Genomic DNA, 17,635 nt, shown 5'->3' with positions numbered 1-17,635 from the left:
GATTATTTTTACTAAAATTATATCAGGATTGGAAGAGTAACGCTAAGTCAGGAAGATCTATGGGCCAGAACAAGAAGCAGAGCGCACAGGTCATAAATTATTTTTGTGATCAGCAGCATTAACAGAGTAATGTTTCCACACTGAGAAACTGTAAGTATGCTGTGCTAATTCAAATTAATAGGGAAACCATCTTTTCTGATATAAGAACCCGAGGTGACAGATTAGCTATTAAACACAATTTATAGGTCATAAGATAGAGAGGTTATAAGGAAGCTCTCCCATAGCCAGCTCCGTAAATAGCCAAGCTGCATTTGTTCTCCCTGAGGCATCCTTTCAGGCACCTTAATTATAATGGAAGAACTGCCAGAATTCAAAATGTCTTTATTTTTTTCCACTTAGTGTTGCAGATGAACTTCACTCAAGGCAAGGGACGATGCAAGAAGAGCCGTGGCAGAGGCGCAGCCGCCGTGAGGAAGCCCCGCTGTGTCCCTGCGAGGCTGCGGTCCCGCTCCACATGGCAGCGGGACGGGAAAGCCCGGGGCTCAGCCCCACAGATGGCGAGAGCAGCACTCGATTTCACGCTGCCAATACATGCTATAATGAACTAGAAATAAGTCGCTTTTGCTGCTGTAATTACCACAGACCAGAGAGGGGAGCAGCTAGCAGCAACTCTTCAGAGACATAGGGACAGGCTGGGGACAAAGCTACTGAACATGTTGCCACGGGATCAAATGGTTTCTTGGGCTTGCGGTGCTTGTTGTTGGAGAAACACCTCCCAGGTGGTGTGAAAACCAGCTAAACCCTGCAGAAATAAAGATTTACAGCCTCTGCAGAAGCGCAGGCACTTGGCTCAGAGTATCAGGGCCCAAAGCCATATTCACTCCAAAAACTCCCTCTGCAGGACACCCTGCAGAGCACTGCCGCCTTCAATCCGCTCTTCCTCCTGTGGTAAAACTCCATGTCACCACCCAGACCTGGCACCCAGCCGGCAGCCACAGGACGGGCACCCAACAGGACAGCAACGGCACAGGAAGGGACGTGGACCTGCCAAGGGGGACACAGCTCCTCGCTCCTGGAGGACAGGCGCGGGCAGAACACCAGTGAGGAAAGGCTCTACCTACAAGAGGGTCTGAGGGGGGCTTGTTTTCATAGAATGGTTTGGGTTGGAAGGGACCTTAAAGGCCACCCAGTGGCACCCCCTGCCCTGGGCAGGGACACCTCCCACCAGCCCAGGTTGCTCCAAGCCCCGTCCAACCTGGCCTTGAACCCCTCCAGGGATGGGGCAGCCACAGCTTCTCTGGGCAACCTGGGCCAGGGGCTCACCACCCTCACAGCAGAGAATTTCTTCCTGAGATCTCATCTAAATCTCCCCTCTTCCTGTTTCAAACCATTGCCTCTTGTCCCATGGCTCCCCTCCCTGATCCAGAGTCCCTCCCCATCTCTCCTGGAGTCCCTTTAGGTATTGGAAGGCTGCTGTAAGGTCTGCTGCAAAATCAACATGAAAATTTTGCTCTGAATTTCAATCCAGTTTTACACAAATCTTCATGAAGACGAATATATGCACGGTATTGAGTCATTTGCAATCTCACCAGGAAAAAAAGGGGGAAAAAAAATACGCATAGACATCTTGCACAAGCCCAGACCAAAATACTGCACGGGGCCCATGACGGGCTTCAAGGTGCGTTGGAGCTCCCTTCGTCTTGCTGGTGAGCAACACGCTCGCTGCTGCACGGAACAAACCAGCTGGCCATTCTGGGCAAAGTTAAAATCCAGCACAACGTCATCAGCACAACTGATTCCGCAGCCTTAATTAATCGTGGAAGACAGGCCACAAGCAGCAGCAGCACTTCTGATATAACTGGGAAGAGAATGGAATCGTCTTTCTGGAAAACAAGGAGTCAGTGAAAACTGGTGTCTCCTGGGGCTGCTAAAAAAAACCAAAACGTGGACATTTATGCGTGCAGATTGCTGAATAAGATGAGCTATGGCAAAGAGCCATCTAGACAGACTCAGATGATGTTAATGGGCTTCGGCTAGGGAAAAAAGGCAGAAATGGAAAGCAGCAGATCTCAGACTTTCCGTGCACAAGAGAAACTTGACAGATGCGGAGACTGCTCATACTGTACATGGGAAGAAATCTGTAGGAGATCTCCTAGACTGGGAAACAGATCACAGGAAATGAAATTTGTGTGGCTGGAAACATTTAATTCTCAGGGCTCCCAATCCCTTTGCCCAACAGCACTTCCAGGCTCCCAGTAAAGACCTGGAATGAAGGGTAAGAGCTCGGCAACCATTCTCAGGGCATGCAGAAAGACTTGGCACACATCGGAGTGCCCATGGCTGAACCGTCCAAACCAGGATGTGGGAGGGGGACAAGAGAAGCAGAAAAGAAAAATAAGTAGAAGGAGACAAAAAGAGAAATGGAAAGTGAAGGATAAAGGGCTGAGAAGAAACAGCCCGACTGGATTAGAAAGACGGTGCTGTTTCCAGAGGCTGGGCTGTTGCTCCCGCAGACCAGGGCAGGAGGGCCACCTCTCCCCTCTGACGTGGCCTTCACACCAACGCTCCCCACGCCTTTTGTTCTGCAGCAGCTTCCACTGTGAACCGAGTGCTCCCAGAGAAGCACTTCGCGATCATCTTGGCGTCTGCATGAGTGGAGCCTGTGGCACTTCTGGCTTCCCCGGGGCTGGTTGTGTGCAGCATCTCCTCTCCAGCAGGATATCCATACTCCACGTGCTCGTGGGGGCAATCAGTGGAAAGGCTGTGGAGCTTGACATTAAAGCAGTGTTTAGGAACAATTTGGTGATTACATCTGCTGGGGGACACCAATGACTCGCTTCAGGGGGTTAGTAATAGGATTCCAGCAGATAAATTCATCACTGTATACTTAATAAAATCCTCTGCATAATAGGATCCACCGGGAACTCTAAGTGGCTGACACACCGGGCCAGCAGGGAAGGGGCATTCCCACGGGCACTGGCAGAAGAGTCAAAACGCCGCGGTGGGAGAACAAGGTTGACACACGTGAAGCTGACTCCAGCTGTGCTAGCACGAACCTCTGCTTGGTAGCAGGGTGATGGGAGACTACAGCTTCATACCAGTGGGGGTTTGCACCAGCAAACAAAGAAAATCAATGCTTTACATATCTGACAAAGACAAATTTTACGGTGGGGGTTGCTTACACCTCCAATTATGCAATTTATCACTCTAATAGAAAGCAGATTCTTCTGCCACTGAGCTGAGGCACAGAAGGGAGTTCTGAAAAAGGTTTCTAATTGCTCTCTTTTTCTTGGGAGCAACAGCCAGCTTAGGTTTTTCAGCTGAATAAGGTAAAGAGTCTGATGTTAAGCAGATGTGCATCACAGAATGACAACTAATAGAGACCTGGTGACTTGGAGAGATGTGTTTCTTAGGTATTTCACCATTGTCAGACAATGCTCATTTCCCAATTATGTTACATTTAAACAATTCTTTAACTGATTGCACGGCCTCCTCAAATGAGAACACCGCATAATTATTCTAAAATGGGCAAGGTGAAAACGCTCTGCCTGGTATCTCACTATAAGGTAGCCTTAATCCCCAGACACCAACTGGGTTTGATCAGAGATCGAGCTTTTACAGCCAAGGTGGGGAAATAAGTGGCATGGACTAAGCATTTGGGAAATTCAGAAGCCTGACTGCAGCACTCTCTTGTATGCTATTTCTCTCCACTTCCATTCTCCCTCTGGGCATGGGGTAACAGCAGTGCCTGATCCTACACGGTGCAGTGGAGCTGTATCCAAAAGATCAGCCATGCATATTCATAACATCTGTACTCAGGACCGTCAGCATCCCGCCTCATGCGCATGCTCTCGCTCTTGAACGCAAGCAAAGCTTTCCTGGTTCATTGAGTGTATTTTGGGGGTGGTGAGGGGAAGGCAGCCTCAACAGATTGTTTCTGAACACACACACACACAGACACCGAAATACTTAAATCTGAAAGCATTAACAGGATGAGTTCTGCTGGCTTCACCGTAAAGAGTAAAATCTCACCGTATCTTACACCAGCGTAACTTTTCTGTGTGGGAAGCGCAGAGGTTAGCTTACAGTAATGCAACACTGCGTAACATACCGAAAGAGCTTAAATGCTAAGCTCCATTTGTTTTACAGGTATGGACTGTGTAACTGCCACGCACACAGGCAGGACAGCGGCGTAACAGGAGATTAATACTTTCAGGATCTACCAAAATGATCCAGTGGCTGTAAATTGCACTCTACCTCCACTTCTATTAAGCCTCTTTATCATTTCCTCAGAATCCACCGGTATTCCACAATCCGGCTTGGAGATCTACTGATTTATGCACTAATGCAAGTCTCACACTCAAATACAGCAGGTGCCCCATCAACACGCAAAGCTGCCCTTCCCTCCTCCCTCAAAGGCCAGGCTGATGTGCCGGTACCACATCCAGCGCCTTCCTTTGTGTGGCAGGCTTTTGAAAATAAGAAAAGAAGCAGCAGGCAATATTCTCCTCCTGTATGTTATCTGTATGCAGAAAGAAGGAAAGGATTTGCTTTTAGGTAATTATTTCCTGGGGAAGAAGAATACACTGGAATCAATATCCCTGTCAAAGCCAATTTATTTGTAGGTCTCAGTCTTTTACATAGAAGCTACCAAAAAGCAAACGCAAAGAAGCCAAAGCCGTGGGGCAGAGGCACTGCTATCTGACTGTCTGGAAGGAACTCTGTAACTAACTGCTAACTGAAAGGGAATAACCAGGAATTAACGACACAATAGAAAAACTCAAAATACACAGCAGGAAGAGACAGTTCCAGTCCCCTCTTGATGAATGGATTAAACCCACAGCTCTGCAGGTCTCAAGGATGTGCCGCTCATGAGAGAAGCTGCCATGGGTTGTGCTTACAATCCGCTCCCAGCTCCCTCTTTCCTTACTTGTTCAGGGAAATAATGATGTTCTAGAGGACTAATCATTCTTCCTGTTTCATGGCAAAAGAATCACGCAAATTATGTGAATCCAGGCAAATCTGAACAGCACCATGGCAACTGTCAGGTTATTCATAGTCGGTTATCTTCCTGAAACCAAAGGCTTCAAAAGGAACACTGACTCATTTAGAGATCAAAATAACGCCACTCCAGCAGAAAATCCATTTAGTCAATCTCCAGTATCATTTAGGAGTGAGGTGTCCAGTTCTGCCTAGAAAACTTGTAAAACCAAACCTGAGTTACTGCCTTAACAGAACTGCAAATATTTTTGACCAAGTTAGCAGGGGTTTGCTGGAAAGCAGAAGCAGCAACTTCTCCAAACCGGTACCCATTTCTTAAAACTGCTTGTCGCTCATACTGAAAAAGCTGTTGATGTTCACCACCACTCGCTGAGCAAAGGCTGGTACCCAGGAGAACGTGCTTCTTTTCTGTGGTGGGCTCTGCAGCACTGAATTCTCATTCCGCAAAGAAAAGGAAGTCACGCAAAACACACCAGCCCAGGAACAGTACAAAGTAGACCTCAGCACCAAACTAAGCATCACCTGGGGCTCACATATCTTTATCCCAAATAGCCCAAATTTGGTAGCTTTCTGGACATAGTCTACAAGGCTCCTCTGTGAAATCACTTTAGGGAGGATGGCTGACTTGACATTTTTAGTGATGACGTAAGAAAATAAGCCCTCATTTAAAACCACAAGCTCCTCTGAGATGGTGTCACTGAGGAGTGACTCATGCCCTGGTGAAAGTCAGTCCTGGAAGAAGCAGCCAGCACGTTACAAGCTCAGATCCCTCAGAACCCAGAGATGCTCTTTGTGAGGCAAAGGAATCTCTAACCCCTGCAGCAGCGTGCTGACCTGTGCCAGTCCTAACGTTACTCTTGCTCATAAAGCTGGATACCGCTTCCCTGGAAACTCAATCCAGGGAAGCCTCGGCTGAGGTGGGCCTTCTGAAAACCCAAGGAGCGCTGCTCCCTGAGCTGCAACTCTTACACAAGTTTTCTGCTTCATTTCTTTTACTGCAATGGGGTACAGGCCTCGGCAGAGCGCTGGGGTTTGCAGGCACTGTGAGAGGTAAGTGAAACCAGAAGACCGCATTTCCTTCAGCTAAAAGCCGTGTGCTGGGGAGGTCAAGCGGGGACATTTAAAGGAGATCCTCAGGAAGTATTACATTTCCCTTTTGAGTCACAAGTCCAAACAAAACAAAGCATATGGCCTTTCAGTGCATTCCCAAATTTCCTGCACTGGTCAGATTTCCCTTCGTTCTGCTTAATCCTATCACATTTGAACCGGACAAACCTGTATGAATCCAGTCAAGCTGACTTTCTCTAAAAAGAGCTGCTAAAGACAGAAAGAGAAAGGCGAAGAATTTATGCTTTCTTACACAAATCCAACTCCTTGGTGCTCAAGCACTATTGCTGCTCACATCACTGAACTCATCCCCTCAGCCGCGCAGGTAATTCAGTCTCAGGTGTAATGCAGCACTCCTGCCCTAGAAGACCCAGAATCCTCAAAGGAGCTCACATGGCAAGTGTTTTCCAAGCAGTTGGTACTCAGCCTTCCTCCAAGAATGCAAGCCTCCTCCGGGGCATGAGGGAGTCTGCCCCGGATCCCTAATGAAGCAAGGACCGTCTGCAACGAGAGGCTGAAGCCAACGAGGCAAAGGATAGCACCGTGCTTATTCAGTGAGGGTTTCAGCGTGTACTTACAGCACAGGGTAGATTTCTGAGTCCTGGTGGTTAACCAGAGGCCCCTCAAAGATCAGCTGTTTGAACTTTAAGTATACATGGCAACAATGTGAACTGGAAAGTGTATGTCTGTAACTTCGTACGCCCAACAACAGAGCCAAACATCTGGGCCAGACAAAGACTGAACTTCAGTGAACTGAACAATGCTGCAAGAAGCGTCCAGGAAAACATTCTGCAGAGTGAGTCAAATCTCTCACAAGTTCTCATCAAGCTGAAATCACAACACCTGCAGAACTTGAGACTTCAAGGACAGCAGGGGTAAAAATAAACCTTCTGTCCTGTAGGAAATCTGGAAAACCAATCCGCCCCACTCTCACCTAACTCCTCACTGGCTGCTCCACACCCCACCCCACCCCCCCCAGCCCTCCGCAGAGGGACTCAGCACCCCTCTGCTACCCCGAAATGCTCAGCCAGGTCCTCCGAGCAAGTGGCCAGTATTGAGGTTGCAGTTCTATAAATGAGACCACCCTCAAGTCTAGTACAACATCAGGAGTGATTCTGGAAGACATGGACCAGGATCTGCAAACACCTCCTCAAAAAGCTGGGAAGGTATTAGTGCCGATCTCCTGCTACAGCAAGAAAACTCTTTGGCCCTACAGAGTCCTGAAGACGACAACACTGCTTTTGGTGTAAAGGGCATGTATCTTATAAAACAAAAAAAGACTCAAGCCATAGTGAGTCTCAACATAGTAATGATCGGGCAGATGTGCTGGGGTGCCCTGTGGAGCCTCCCCTCCTCCTTCAGCTCAGCCTCTGGTTAATCCCTGGAAATCCTGGAAATCCTGCTGGGCCCCTCCACCACTTCAGCTGCCAGTCAGGAAACTTGTGCCAATCCAGCCAGTGCTGCAGCTGGGCCTTACCCATTCCTGACGGCACAGTACTGGGAGGGAGACCGAGGGCTGAAGCTGCACACTGGGCAGCGAACGACTCTTGGCAGCTTCCCTCCCCCCAGTAATAATAAAAATACATATTAAAACCAGCTTGAGATCAGCAAGAAGGCTCCGTGATGCTAGGCTTCACGCAAGGGCTCAGATTAGACAACAGCTTTCAAAGGGAATGCGACCCTTCCTTTCTGCAAGTATCCAGTCCATGAACTGCGAGGGCCTGATCTTTTTACCACCTTCTGGTTTCTGCGGGCCATTTTCCACTGAGTTCCTAGGAACTGACGCTGGTCTCTCACCTCTTTGGAGAGCAGAGACTGGGAGCAGGCTTTTGCTTGAGTGGTTAGCAGGCTGATCAACCATTCTCTTGTTTGTAAATCCTGTGTAAAGTGTCATGGGATTTGGAAAGCTGTTTCGCACGCAGAGGCTGAATCAAAAACCAGCTTGTTTCAATTTCTTGAAAGTACCTCCAGGACTCAAAAGATCTCCTAAAAAAACCCCAGAGAAAAACAGAAGGCATAATGGAGAAACAAGAGTCCAGAGATAAACCCATGCACTAAAAATGTTTATGAACACAGATGCACCAGAGCCACCCCTTTATCTTCTTCCTGCTTGACCTTTTTGATAAGATACCGGGGTTTTTTTGACACAACCGAAGGACACTCCAGCAAAGCTGCCATCTCTGCAGTACATAGGCATGGTGCTCATGCAACGGGCTGTAGTCGACGTTCTTGTGCTATCACTAACAAAGAAACACTAATTCCTTAACAAAAACTCTCAAATTGGTTCCAATCTCTTCTCTTGAAAAAGCTCAAGAAGCGAAAGCTATTTGCTGTTTAACACAGTAGCAGCGCTCACACCCTGGACTCGCCATTCCTGCACTTCTGTCAGCAGTGGCTGCATTCACCACTAACCCAGATTATCAATTAGCAAAGCCCACCTCGGCCTGTTCCTTACTTCTGGAACCCCAGTCAGGTGTGATAAAGCTATAAGGAATAAGGTATATTCTCCTCTTAGTCTTTGCTGTTCATGTTGCTACAGGCAGTAGATAATCCGCTTCTGGCAGACAACTGCGTAATAAATTATTTTGAAGCAGTGGCTTCACTACAGAAGAGGAAAAGGGACAGAAAATAGAAACGCAGGGAAACAAATACCTTCTTTCCTCATTTTCTGCAAAGCTCTGTTGCTTACTGCAGCAAGTACTACTTTCACCTCCACAGCCTGTTTCTGACATCTGAAGTCAATGTTTTCATCCATGACAGCGTGAAGACTTTAGCCTGAAGACTCCTTCCAGTTCTCATTTGTGAGGAATTTATATCCTGTCCTCATTTTCCAGACTGTTTGCAAACATAACAAGATAACGGCAGTCCTAAGATTTTCACATTTTTCCTTTCAGAGACGTCTGGCAGCCCAGGGACAGACCACCTCTTCACACGGCCGAGTCCCACGCGAATGCCACGGGCAGAGAAAGTGCTGTGGGCTCCCGCAACCCGCTGTTAATGACCGAACTGGATTCTTACCACTCCGTCCGAGACTGATGATAATGAAGCACAAATGAGGACGCAAGTGACCAGGTGATGGTCACTTCAGGATTTTCAGTGAGAAAGAGACCAAGTTGGCCCTAAGAGAAGTTATATTTTTAAAACACCTCAAAGCCACTTGAATGCAATGGAAAAGGATCACTGTTATGAACCCTCACAGTGAAGAAGTTTTTCCTCGTGTTGAGATGGAATTTTCCATGTTCAAGTTTGTGCCTGCTGCCCCTTGTTCTGCTACCGGGCACCACTGAGAAGAGTCTGGCCCCATCCTCTTGCCCCCCGCCCTTTAGATATTGCTGAGCATTGATGATGTCCCCTCTCAGTCTGCTCTTCTCCAGCTGAACAGCCCCAGGGCTCTCAGCCTTCCCTCAGCAGGGAGGTGCTCCAGTCCCTGCAATGGGACCAAGGAATCTGTTCATAGCTGGAAGAGCAACTCTCCGTGAAGGGCTTGGCCTGCTCCGGGGAAAACTGCCAACGATGGAGCTGGGTGACAGTGGAGCAGCACCACTGACTCCACAAGGCCACAGCACAGCGCAGCCATGTGCCAGAACGTGCCAGCTGCTCACATCCCGGCAGCGAGGTCAGGCACCAGCACCGCGGTGAGGAAAAGCTGTGATTGCTCTGGAACCTCCTCCAGCATCATCACAGGACAGGCTGCAGCAGCGTGAACCTGGGGGAAGTCTCCACAGCTGTGGAAGGACTCTGGATGCCTGAGGAGGTAACCAGGAGGGGAACCTGGCCCACGACTAATCAGCCGCACATGTTCCGATGAGCTCACTCCACACTGACATGCCCTATGATGGTTTCTCCAGAGAGGAAGGGTTGCACAGGTTCACGCTTCCAGCCAAATCTACAGCACAACTGCAAGCACAGGGACCCCCGCAACCAAAGTGCAACCAGTTGGAATTTCATCTCTGGCAGGAGCCCTGTGGCTGCCAGCACAGCCCAAACACAGAAACCATTCCGGGGTGCGGGGCAGGCAGCCAGGGAGAGACCCCACGTTTCCAACAAGCTCTCGTGCCATTCATTCAGAAGGAAGTTCAGCTCAGGGCACGCACACCTTGCTCAAGCACAAGCCGGAGCTGACACCACCCCGACATGTTTCCATGGAGCCGTTCAGGTCACAGTGCCCAGGGTGACCAGCAGCCCCCCAGCTTTCGCATAACCATCCCCGAGCAGAGCAGCTCCGAGCACTGCGGGCAAGGCTGAGAGCACACCGCAGGGCCCCACAGGTCGTATCTGGGGAAGAATGAAGACAGAGTCGCTCCTGAAGGACAGTTGTGCCACTTCTAACTCAGCCTGTGTTCCAGTCTTTTTCCTTACCTAACTCAGCAGAATTAGGTATTTCTAAAATGACTGGCAAGGAATGTGGAAAAGAAAAATAATATTCTTTTGCCTGTACCATAATGCACACAAGGAGTTCAGGCGAAAGACTAAATACTTACAGATTTGCTATTTACTGAAGATGTGGCTTGTACAGACAAAGCACAGCAGGAAGGACACCTGGAAAGCATTTCCCCTTCCCTTCAGGAAGGGGTAGAAAACCTTGGCTTTACAGAATTTACAGATTTCAGTAGAAGGAGTGATCTATCTTTCCTTCTGCATCTCCTTCTGGAAATAAGAAAGTGAAATCTGATCTCTGACTTGCACAGCCTGACAGTAAGTAGCTGTAGTTTACAAAATGTAGGAGCTTCACTGCTGGCTCAGGCACGCTTTAAAGGGGACTGGGAAAAACGACTAGAATTGCAAACCTAAATAACCACCAGCGGCTGAGCTGCACACAAAGTATGTTCAGACAGTTGCAGAATCTGCAAATTCCCAACTGAATCCAGACTGTGATTATGTCTGTCGCAGCAATCATATTTCACTAATGCTCCTGCTCCGGAGATGCACAGCAGCCGTTATCCCCGACAACCTTCCATCCTGACAGTCCTCTGCTGCCAGCAAAGGCCCCTCATTGCAGCCAGCTCCATGGCAATGCTCCCTCTGCAGCAGGAAGCGTAGCACCTAACTGGCTTCTCAAGTCTCCTGGGCTTCGAGCCCATGGTTTCTCTTTATAATCAGAATTTCTGCATTCTGATATTTCCCCTACCTCACAAGAACTTTCATAGATATGCAAGAGCAGGGTGACACAGAAAACCCAAGAAAGCCTGCTTAATAAGCACCTTTCTTCTCTACCACTTAACCACCCAATCCTAATTATCATCTTCATCATCTCCTTTTCCTGCAAACAGCCAACCTTTCTGAAAAAAATCTGCTGAAGCTGCAAACATGAACTCTGCCTTACACTTGCAATCACTTAAAAAAGAAAAAAAAAAAAACCATCTCGAGAGAGTAAAATCTAGTTCATCGGTCTTGTTACTGAGCATCTCACCTGCTGCAGACAACTCCCAAAGCCACAGATGCTCATGGACATACCCAAGCGCAGCAGCCAGTGGCCATAGAAACTAATGGTCAGTAAGAAGAGGGCACTGAGTCCTAGTTCTGCATCTATTCCTTCCAGAAATAGCTGCTTGTAGAGGGGAGGTGGGGGGAAATCCCTTCAAAACCAGGCCAAGAATGATTGCCGCAAGCTGTCAGGCATCCTGAGTCAACACAGGGGCAAGCTGGCACTCATGAAGTCCGTCAGTCTGTCCCAGCCGCCCGGCCCCCAGTCACGCTCCCTGAGAAAAGGGGCAGCAGGGAACAGACTCGAAGTTGTTCAGCTGCATCTTCATCCCAGCCCCAGGGAGAGTCCAGGGGAGCAAACAATCCTCTTCCTCACCCGGCGCCTCCTGTTCCTTCCCACCCAGTGAGGAGGGATGCTGCATCTCTAACGAAAGGCCCACTTCAGCCCCAAAGGGGCCGGCCAGCCAGCACACGGGAGCTGCCAGCACCCAGCGGCTTCCTGGCAACGTCGTCCTTCCCAAAAGCTCAGCGCTGGCAACGCACTTTCACACAGGCATTAATTTTATTATGGTTAGTTTATGATTTTGCCTTACTGCCCTGCTATTTCTGAACACGGGGCTGTAATAGAAGGCGTCTGACGGCCCAGGAGAGAGGGGAGCTATTACACCACGGAGTCCCTGCGGTATCGGTGGCCTACGTGAGACGGGATTCAAGCACAGCCTGTGCGAGGGGTTGGACACTGAACCCAAGGAGGGGCTCCACAGCTTTCCCTTCCCTTTCCATTTCTGCCTGTCAGCACTCACAGCCTCAAAACCCTCCCTCAAATAGTACTTCTCCAAATGAAATGCTTTGGAAGGAACACAGCTGCTTCCGAATGATCATCAAAAAGGGCCATTCCAGCCCATCCTGAGACATCACCCACTGTTAGCTCTATCTGGTCACTCTGGCCTTACAGAATCTATAACACAAGACAGTTCTGCACAGCTGCGGAGCAGCTAGAGATGAAGAGGAACAGGGACATGGAAGGTAAGTGTTCCAGGCATCAAAAGCTTTCACATTTACTTTTTGACTCCAGTCTTCCCTCTGGCATAGCTCACCCCTTGCATTACCCTTGTCTAAATCACAGCTTGTGATGTGACATTAACACACGCTACGCGGGTCACTTGATGGCTTTCAGAAGGTCAGATTACCCGGTGTTCAAAAAAAAACTAATTACTTCAAAAATATAGTACAGACATAACATTCTGCATCTCCATTATTAAAAATGGATAGATTTGTACTGGAACACAACTGACATGCACTAGGTACCTTATAAACCCCAGCAGAGGCAAGACACACACTGCTCTTGCCATGAGCAGCGAACTCCTGGTCCACCTTCCACCTTCGCAGTGGCGCAGACATACCCCTATGAGCCAAAACTCTGCAGGAGAGCCAACACCTGGCTACCCTCGATACCACCTGCCCACCTTCTTGCAGCAAAGACAGGGTCAGACCAAGTATTCAGCCACCACACCTTGAAGCCTACCATTAGGGAACCAGGCCAACGAATTTGGAAAAGGAACTTGTAACTTCTGCAGCTTATGATTTGAAGAGCACGGCTTCCCTGGCGTCCTTAGCTTCTTGAAAGACGAATGACCTGTAGTACACTCCTAAAATGTAAGAATGTCTTGCAGTGACCAGGCAACAGGCAGTCTAGGAGATTAAACTCACCACCTATTTTTGCTGGGAGGTGATCACAGGACGCAAATTTTATGTTCAGTATCAAGTTCAACTCAGTGAATTATATGAAGGATTAACTTGATCCTTTAAGTGAAATCGTGCTTTGTAACCCTGCTCCAGCCTGATCACACATAAGAAGTCTTTTATATGAAGACACAGGAATTCATTAGAGTTTATCTTCTATCAGGACTTTAAATAATTACTGAATCCGACCTTCTGCCCCGCCATCTCTCTCTACAAAAGCATCAGTTTGATTTATTCCCTGTTTTGAGTGGAGACACCTTTGCTCATTAGTACTTAGCCACATCGCCACAGGTGAGCCCTGTCCTGTATATTTAATCCTGAGCAGTTTTGACTTGGTAGAAGTGAGCTCCCTATTGTAACTCCGATGGCTGGCAGAAAAATAACTCTTCTATCAGCAATCCTGTACTAGCGTAACGGCAGGCCCTAGTCCTCTTGGAGGAAAAACTCACAGACTGGAAGCTGCTGATGCTCACAGAGCCAGCTCCTGTGCCGGGCAAAAGACAACGAGCTGAAACACCATAACCCCAGCCTTCCCTCTTAACACAGTCCGTCACTCTTCCTCCGGCACATCACGAGCACCTTGGCTGCTGCTTTAGGGAACCTCTCTTTGTAAAACTCCCAGACCTTTCACGGGCACCGTGTAAAAACTGTTAAAAAGAGCAGCAGCCCAAGCATTCGGTACGCATTTTCCTCAGCACATTAACCAACGATGTGCACTGACATTTTAGTAACAGAAATTACAGAATATGTCACAAGAGCATGAGGCTACTGCTGGTATAGGACAGGGCTGTAACTCTTTACCCACGCATCATCAAGCGGCAAAGAAACCAAGAAAACATTTCACTCTGCCGTGGCGAGGTCAGCTTAGGGAGCGGATCTCTCGTCCCTGTTCAGAAGCACTAACCCCTGTACATGACAGCAGGCCGTTATTTCAGGACAGGAGCAATTGCACTCTAACAGCCTGCAGCTGGCTCCGAACAGGAAAGGCAAAGACCAACCTGCACCGAGGAGCCCCACCAGCGCAAGAGTGTTTCATTTCCACCTCTGTGCACAAATTAGGTGGGTCTTAGTCAGAGCTAGTGCTAATGGAGCTGCCCAAAGATGAGCTCCCGAACGCACAGACGTGCACAGAGCTATGGTCCTTCCGCCACCAGTCCTTGTGGTCACTCTGTGCTCACACGAGCCACGCAGCCTCCCACTCGCTTAGGGAGGTACGGTCAAACTTCACGCTGTCTACCTTGGGGCTGTAAAGACACCGTTCAGTGACACCCACGCTGCCAGCAGCAGCACGGCCGAAGCATGGATGGGTATATCCACTTCAGCTTCACTTCAGCCAGTACAGGAGACACCGCTGTAAGAAGAGCAGCAGCTTGAATCCCGGGATCCCAACTTCATCGGGATTCTCGAGTACATTCCCAGGGTCTGCAGCAGGCCAACACAGCCCACGCCAAAATCTGCTCTGCTTCATCTTCACAGAGAAATGACAGACTACCAAGCCGTGCTGCTGTTTCCCCTTTAACTGCACCTAAGCAATCTCTACCTGAACTCCCGCGCTCGCCTCCATCAGAAGAGAGATAACTGTCCTAGATGGCCCTGCCTACCTTCCCCTCTTCTACAGCACCTCCCTTCTGTTGTCATCATTTTTAGGATCGTACCCTACTGACCACAGTGACCATCTGCAAAGCTCCACAGGAACCAAACAACACACAGAAAGAAAGACCGAGTCCCTTATGAGTTCTAGTTTCCTGGATCAACTGTACTGTTAAGTCTGCTAATTCTTTCAGAAACAATCTTACAGAATTAGATCATCTGAATTTCTTGACCAGCCACTGCAGCTGGTCAAAAAAATCCAACCCATCACCTAGCTGTGATGGAAAGCATCAAAATGGCACTGGAGATGCCTACTTCATGATGCCATTACGGCATCTTGCCCAGAACCAGCCTTCTTACTCGTCCACACAGACCACAAACTCGTGTATGCTCAATACCCCAAGGTCTCTCTTGGAGACGCTAGAGGGATGCCAGATCCCAGGTACTTCTGCTCCATTCTTCGTCTGGGCACAAGCATCACAAAACAGCCTGAACTTTTCCCCGCATCGTGACTGCGGACTGTGCTCGGTCTGATACGGTGCTTGTAACAGGAGCTGCACAGACTCCCTGTGCCGGGGAGAGAAAGACTTAAAATCTTCAGTCCATGCGAGCAGCTTATACGATTCCCCACTCAGCTGATAGAGTTTCCCGTCTCCAGGCTTGCTGGGGGGGGATGGACAGATCTGAACGCTACAGCCAGACCTTCTGCGACTGCTTTATGGGCGACACAATCCAGCAGCAGCTCCTGGCGCAAACATTTGCTCCAGCAGCCTCAAACCCCGTGCTCCCTCCGCGGGTAGCAGTGTCCTGTACAAAGGAGCACTTTTTACCTTCTAAGCCAATTCTCTGTACAGTCGGAGGTAAAACAATTACCTCATTACAGTCGCACACCAAATTCCCTTCTGGTGGAATTCACATCAGCACTACTGCAACTTTATAACATTTGCATTATAAAAATGTCTGCAAAGGAGGCCAAGAAAAACAGCTTTTTGTTCAGAGGAAGCTCTGTGGTCAAGATGATGTCATCAGAAAGCGCCAAATTAATTTCCTGTGGTTACATCCTACAGGAAATCCAAGCAGCTCAGCTTTCTTGCTAAACCAAGTAGTCATTTGTTGTCAATAACTGTTAATTATGTGCCCAGATGTGTCATAAACCAAGAACTATCCCGAGTAGCCTTCATTCCCTGGATTCCTCCCAGATTGACCGTTGGGATCTGTTCAGACCAGCAGCCCGAGGTCAGTGAAATGCAGCAGCCGCGGCTGCCGCGCTCCCACCAGCCCAGCCGCTTTCCAGCTACTTCCTTCAACCCCCTCCCCGCGCCGGGGGCATCCGCTGCCGCCGAGAAACACCACGGAGGAGGAGCAGCTACACAGATTGGCCTCTTCGCAGGAACAGGGACCCCTAAGCAAGAAAACTGTAAAAACAATGATGACTAGCAGCTTTTCTGCTCTGCATGAACAGAAACAAGGAAATCAGGAGGATTCAGGAAGTTTTCCGGCTGGTAAAATCATCACGAAAATGTCTAGCAGGTCCCTCCCCCGGTCACAGTCCTTCCACAACCTACCGAAAGACACACCTCTCCAAGGCTTACTTGATATTTAAATTATGAAATAACACTTCGGTAAAGCACTTAGCTAATTCAAATGGACCTTTTCAATGACTTAGCAGTGGGAAACCCATCTCCCCCAGTTTTCAGATCTCCCCAAAACTCCTTGCGTTTACATGAATTCACACCCGCCTCCACCTGCCACGCAACCCACAAGCCCTCCACCTTCCCGCTTACAGCAGAGGGGAATCCACTGGGGGGGAACAGCTTTTGTATCCGTAACTTGCACCAAAATTACGATTCTGTCCTTACAGTGAACTTTTGGTAGAAATCTCTTGGGACGGACTCTTCAGCCCGCGCAGCCCGCTTCCCTGGCCTGGCAGGGAGCCCAGCGTAACACCTCGAGAGCTGCACGGTAAATGGTCAGGGCAGATCAGATCCAGTCCAAGCAACCCCTACACTTTACACAACATCATATTTTCAGGTTTGCAGGGATTCTTTTACTTTTTCACTACTTTTTAAACAAAGCATGTTTTATGTGAACATTCGGGACAGGGAGCTAGTCCATTACTTGTCTGGGAAAGGCACAACACAGGATGCACGCGAACAGTGAAGCCGCAGCACCGCTATCACAGGGAAAACAAGAGCTGATGACAGCCAGGGCTCAACCGCAGAGACGTTGTATTGACACCTGCTCAGCAGTGGCTTCTGCCCTCACACCCTAGAGCCTACGCGCTGTGGGCAAAACGGACGGGAAGGGAGAGAGGGGCAGAATGTCCTCAGAGCCACATGGAGACTAGAGGCAAAAGGACAAACCAAGCATCCTGCCGCTCTCACGTACTGTATCTATCGGTGCAAACAATTTCCTTCACAAAACGCAAGTGACCGGCTGGGAAGAGAAATCACACAGCTCCCAAATCCTCAGAATAACAGTGCAGACAGACGAGGATTCTCGACACGTTCGCATCAGTGCTGACTCCCAAGTCAGTCTGTTTAATAAGCTTCCTACCTCTCTGTCCTTGAGTTTCATGGCGAGCACCAGCTGATGTCTGTGGTTAGTAAGGGCCTCCCGGTAATTTCCTTTGGAGAAGAATGCGGAGCCCAGATTCCCGTGAGCTCGGCATTCTCCCGTCTGGTCACCTGAGTCACATGCAAACAAAACAAAGGTTAGCTAACAAAGGTGCTGCTGGAAGCGACCACCAGAAAGACTGGTACTCACTGGA

At 49.0% G+C, this 17,635-nt stretch overlaps 1 protein-coding gene across 2 annotated transcripts in view; it reads right to left on the bottom strand.

The window, feature by feature from the left end:
- The window catches only part of TTC28 (tetratricopeptide repeat domain 28), a 171,550-nt gene that overhangs the window by 50,258 nt on the left and 103,657 nt on the right, over positions 1-17,635 (bottom strand). For both annotated transcript variants that reach the window (XM_063350762.1, XM_063350763.1), the window contains one exon: positions 17,422-17,552. In XM_063350762.1, the coding sequence (XP_063206832.1) occupies positions 17,422-17,552 (131 nt within the window). The remainder of the gene's footprint in view (positions 1-17,421; positions 17,553-17,635) is intronic.

Source organism: Chroicocephalus ridibundus, chromosome 13, assembly GCF_963924245.1.
Source record: "Chroicocephalus ridibundus chromosome 13, bChrRid1.1, whole genome shotgun sequence".
Lineage (NCBI taxonomy): Eukaryota > Metazoa > Chordata > Aves > Charadriiformes > Laridae > Chroicocephalus > Chroicocephalus ridibundus.
This window is presented reverse-complemented; position numbering and strand designations above follow the sequence as displayed.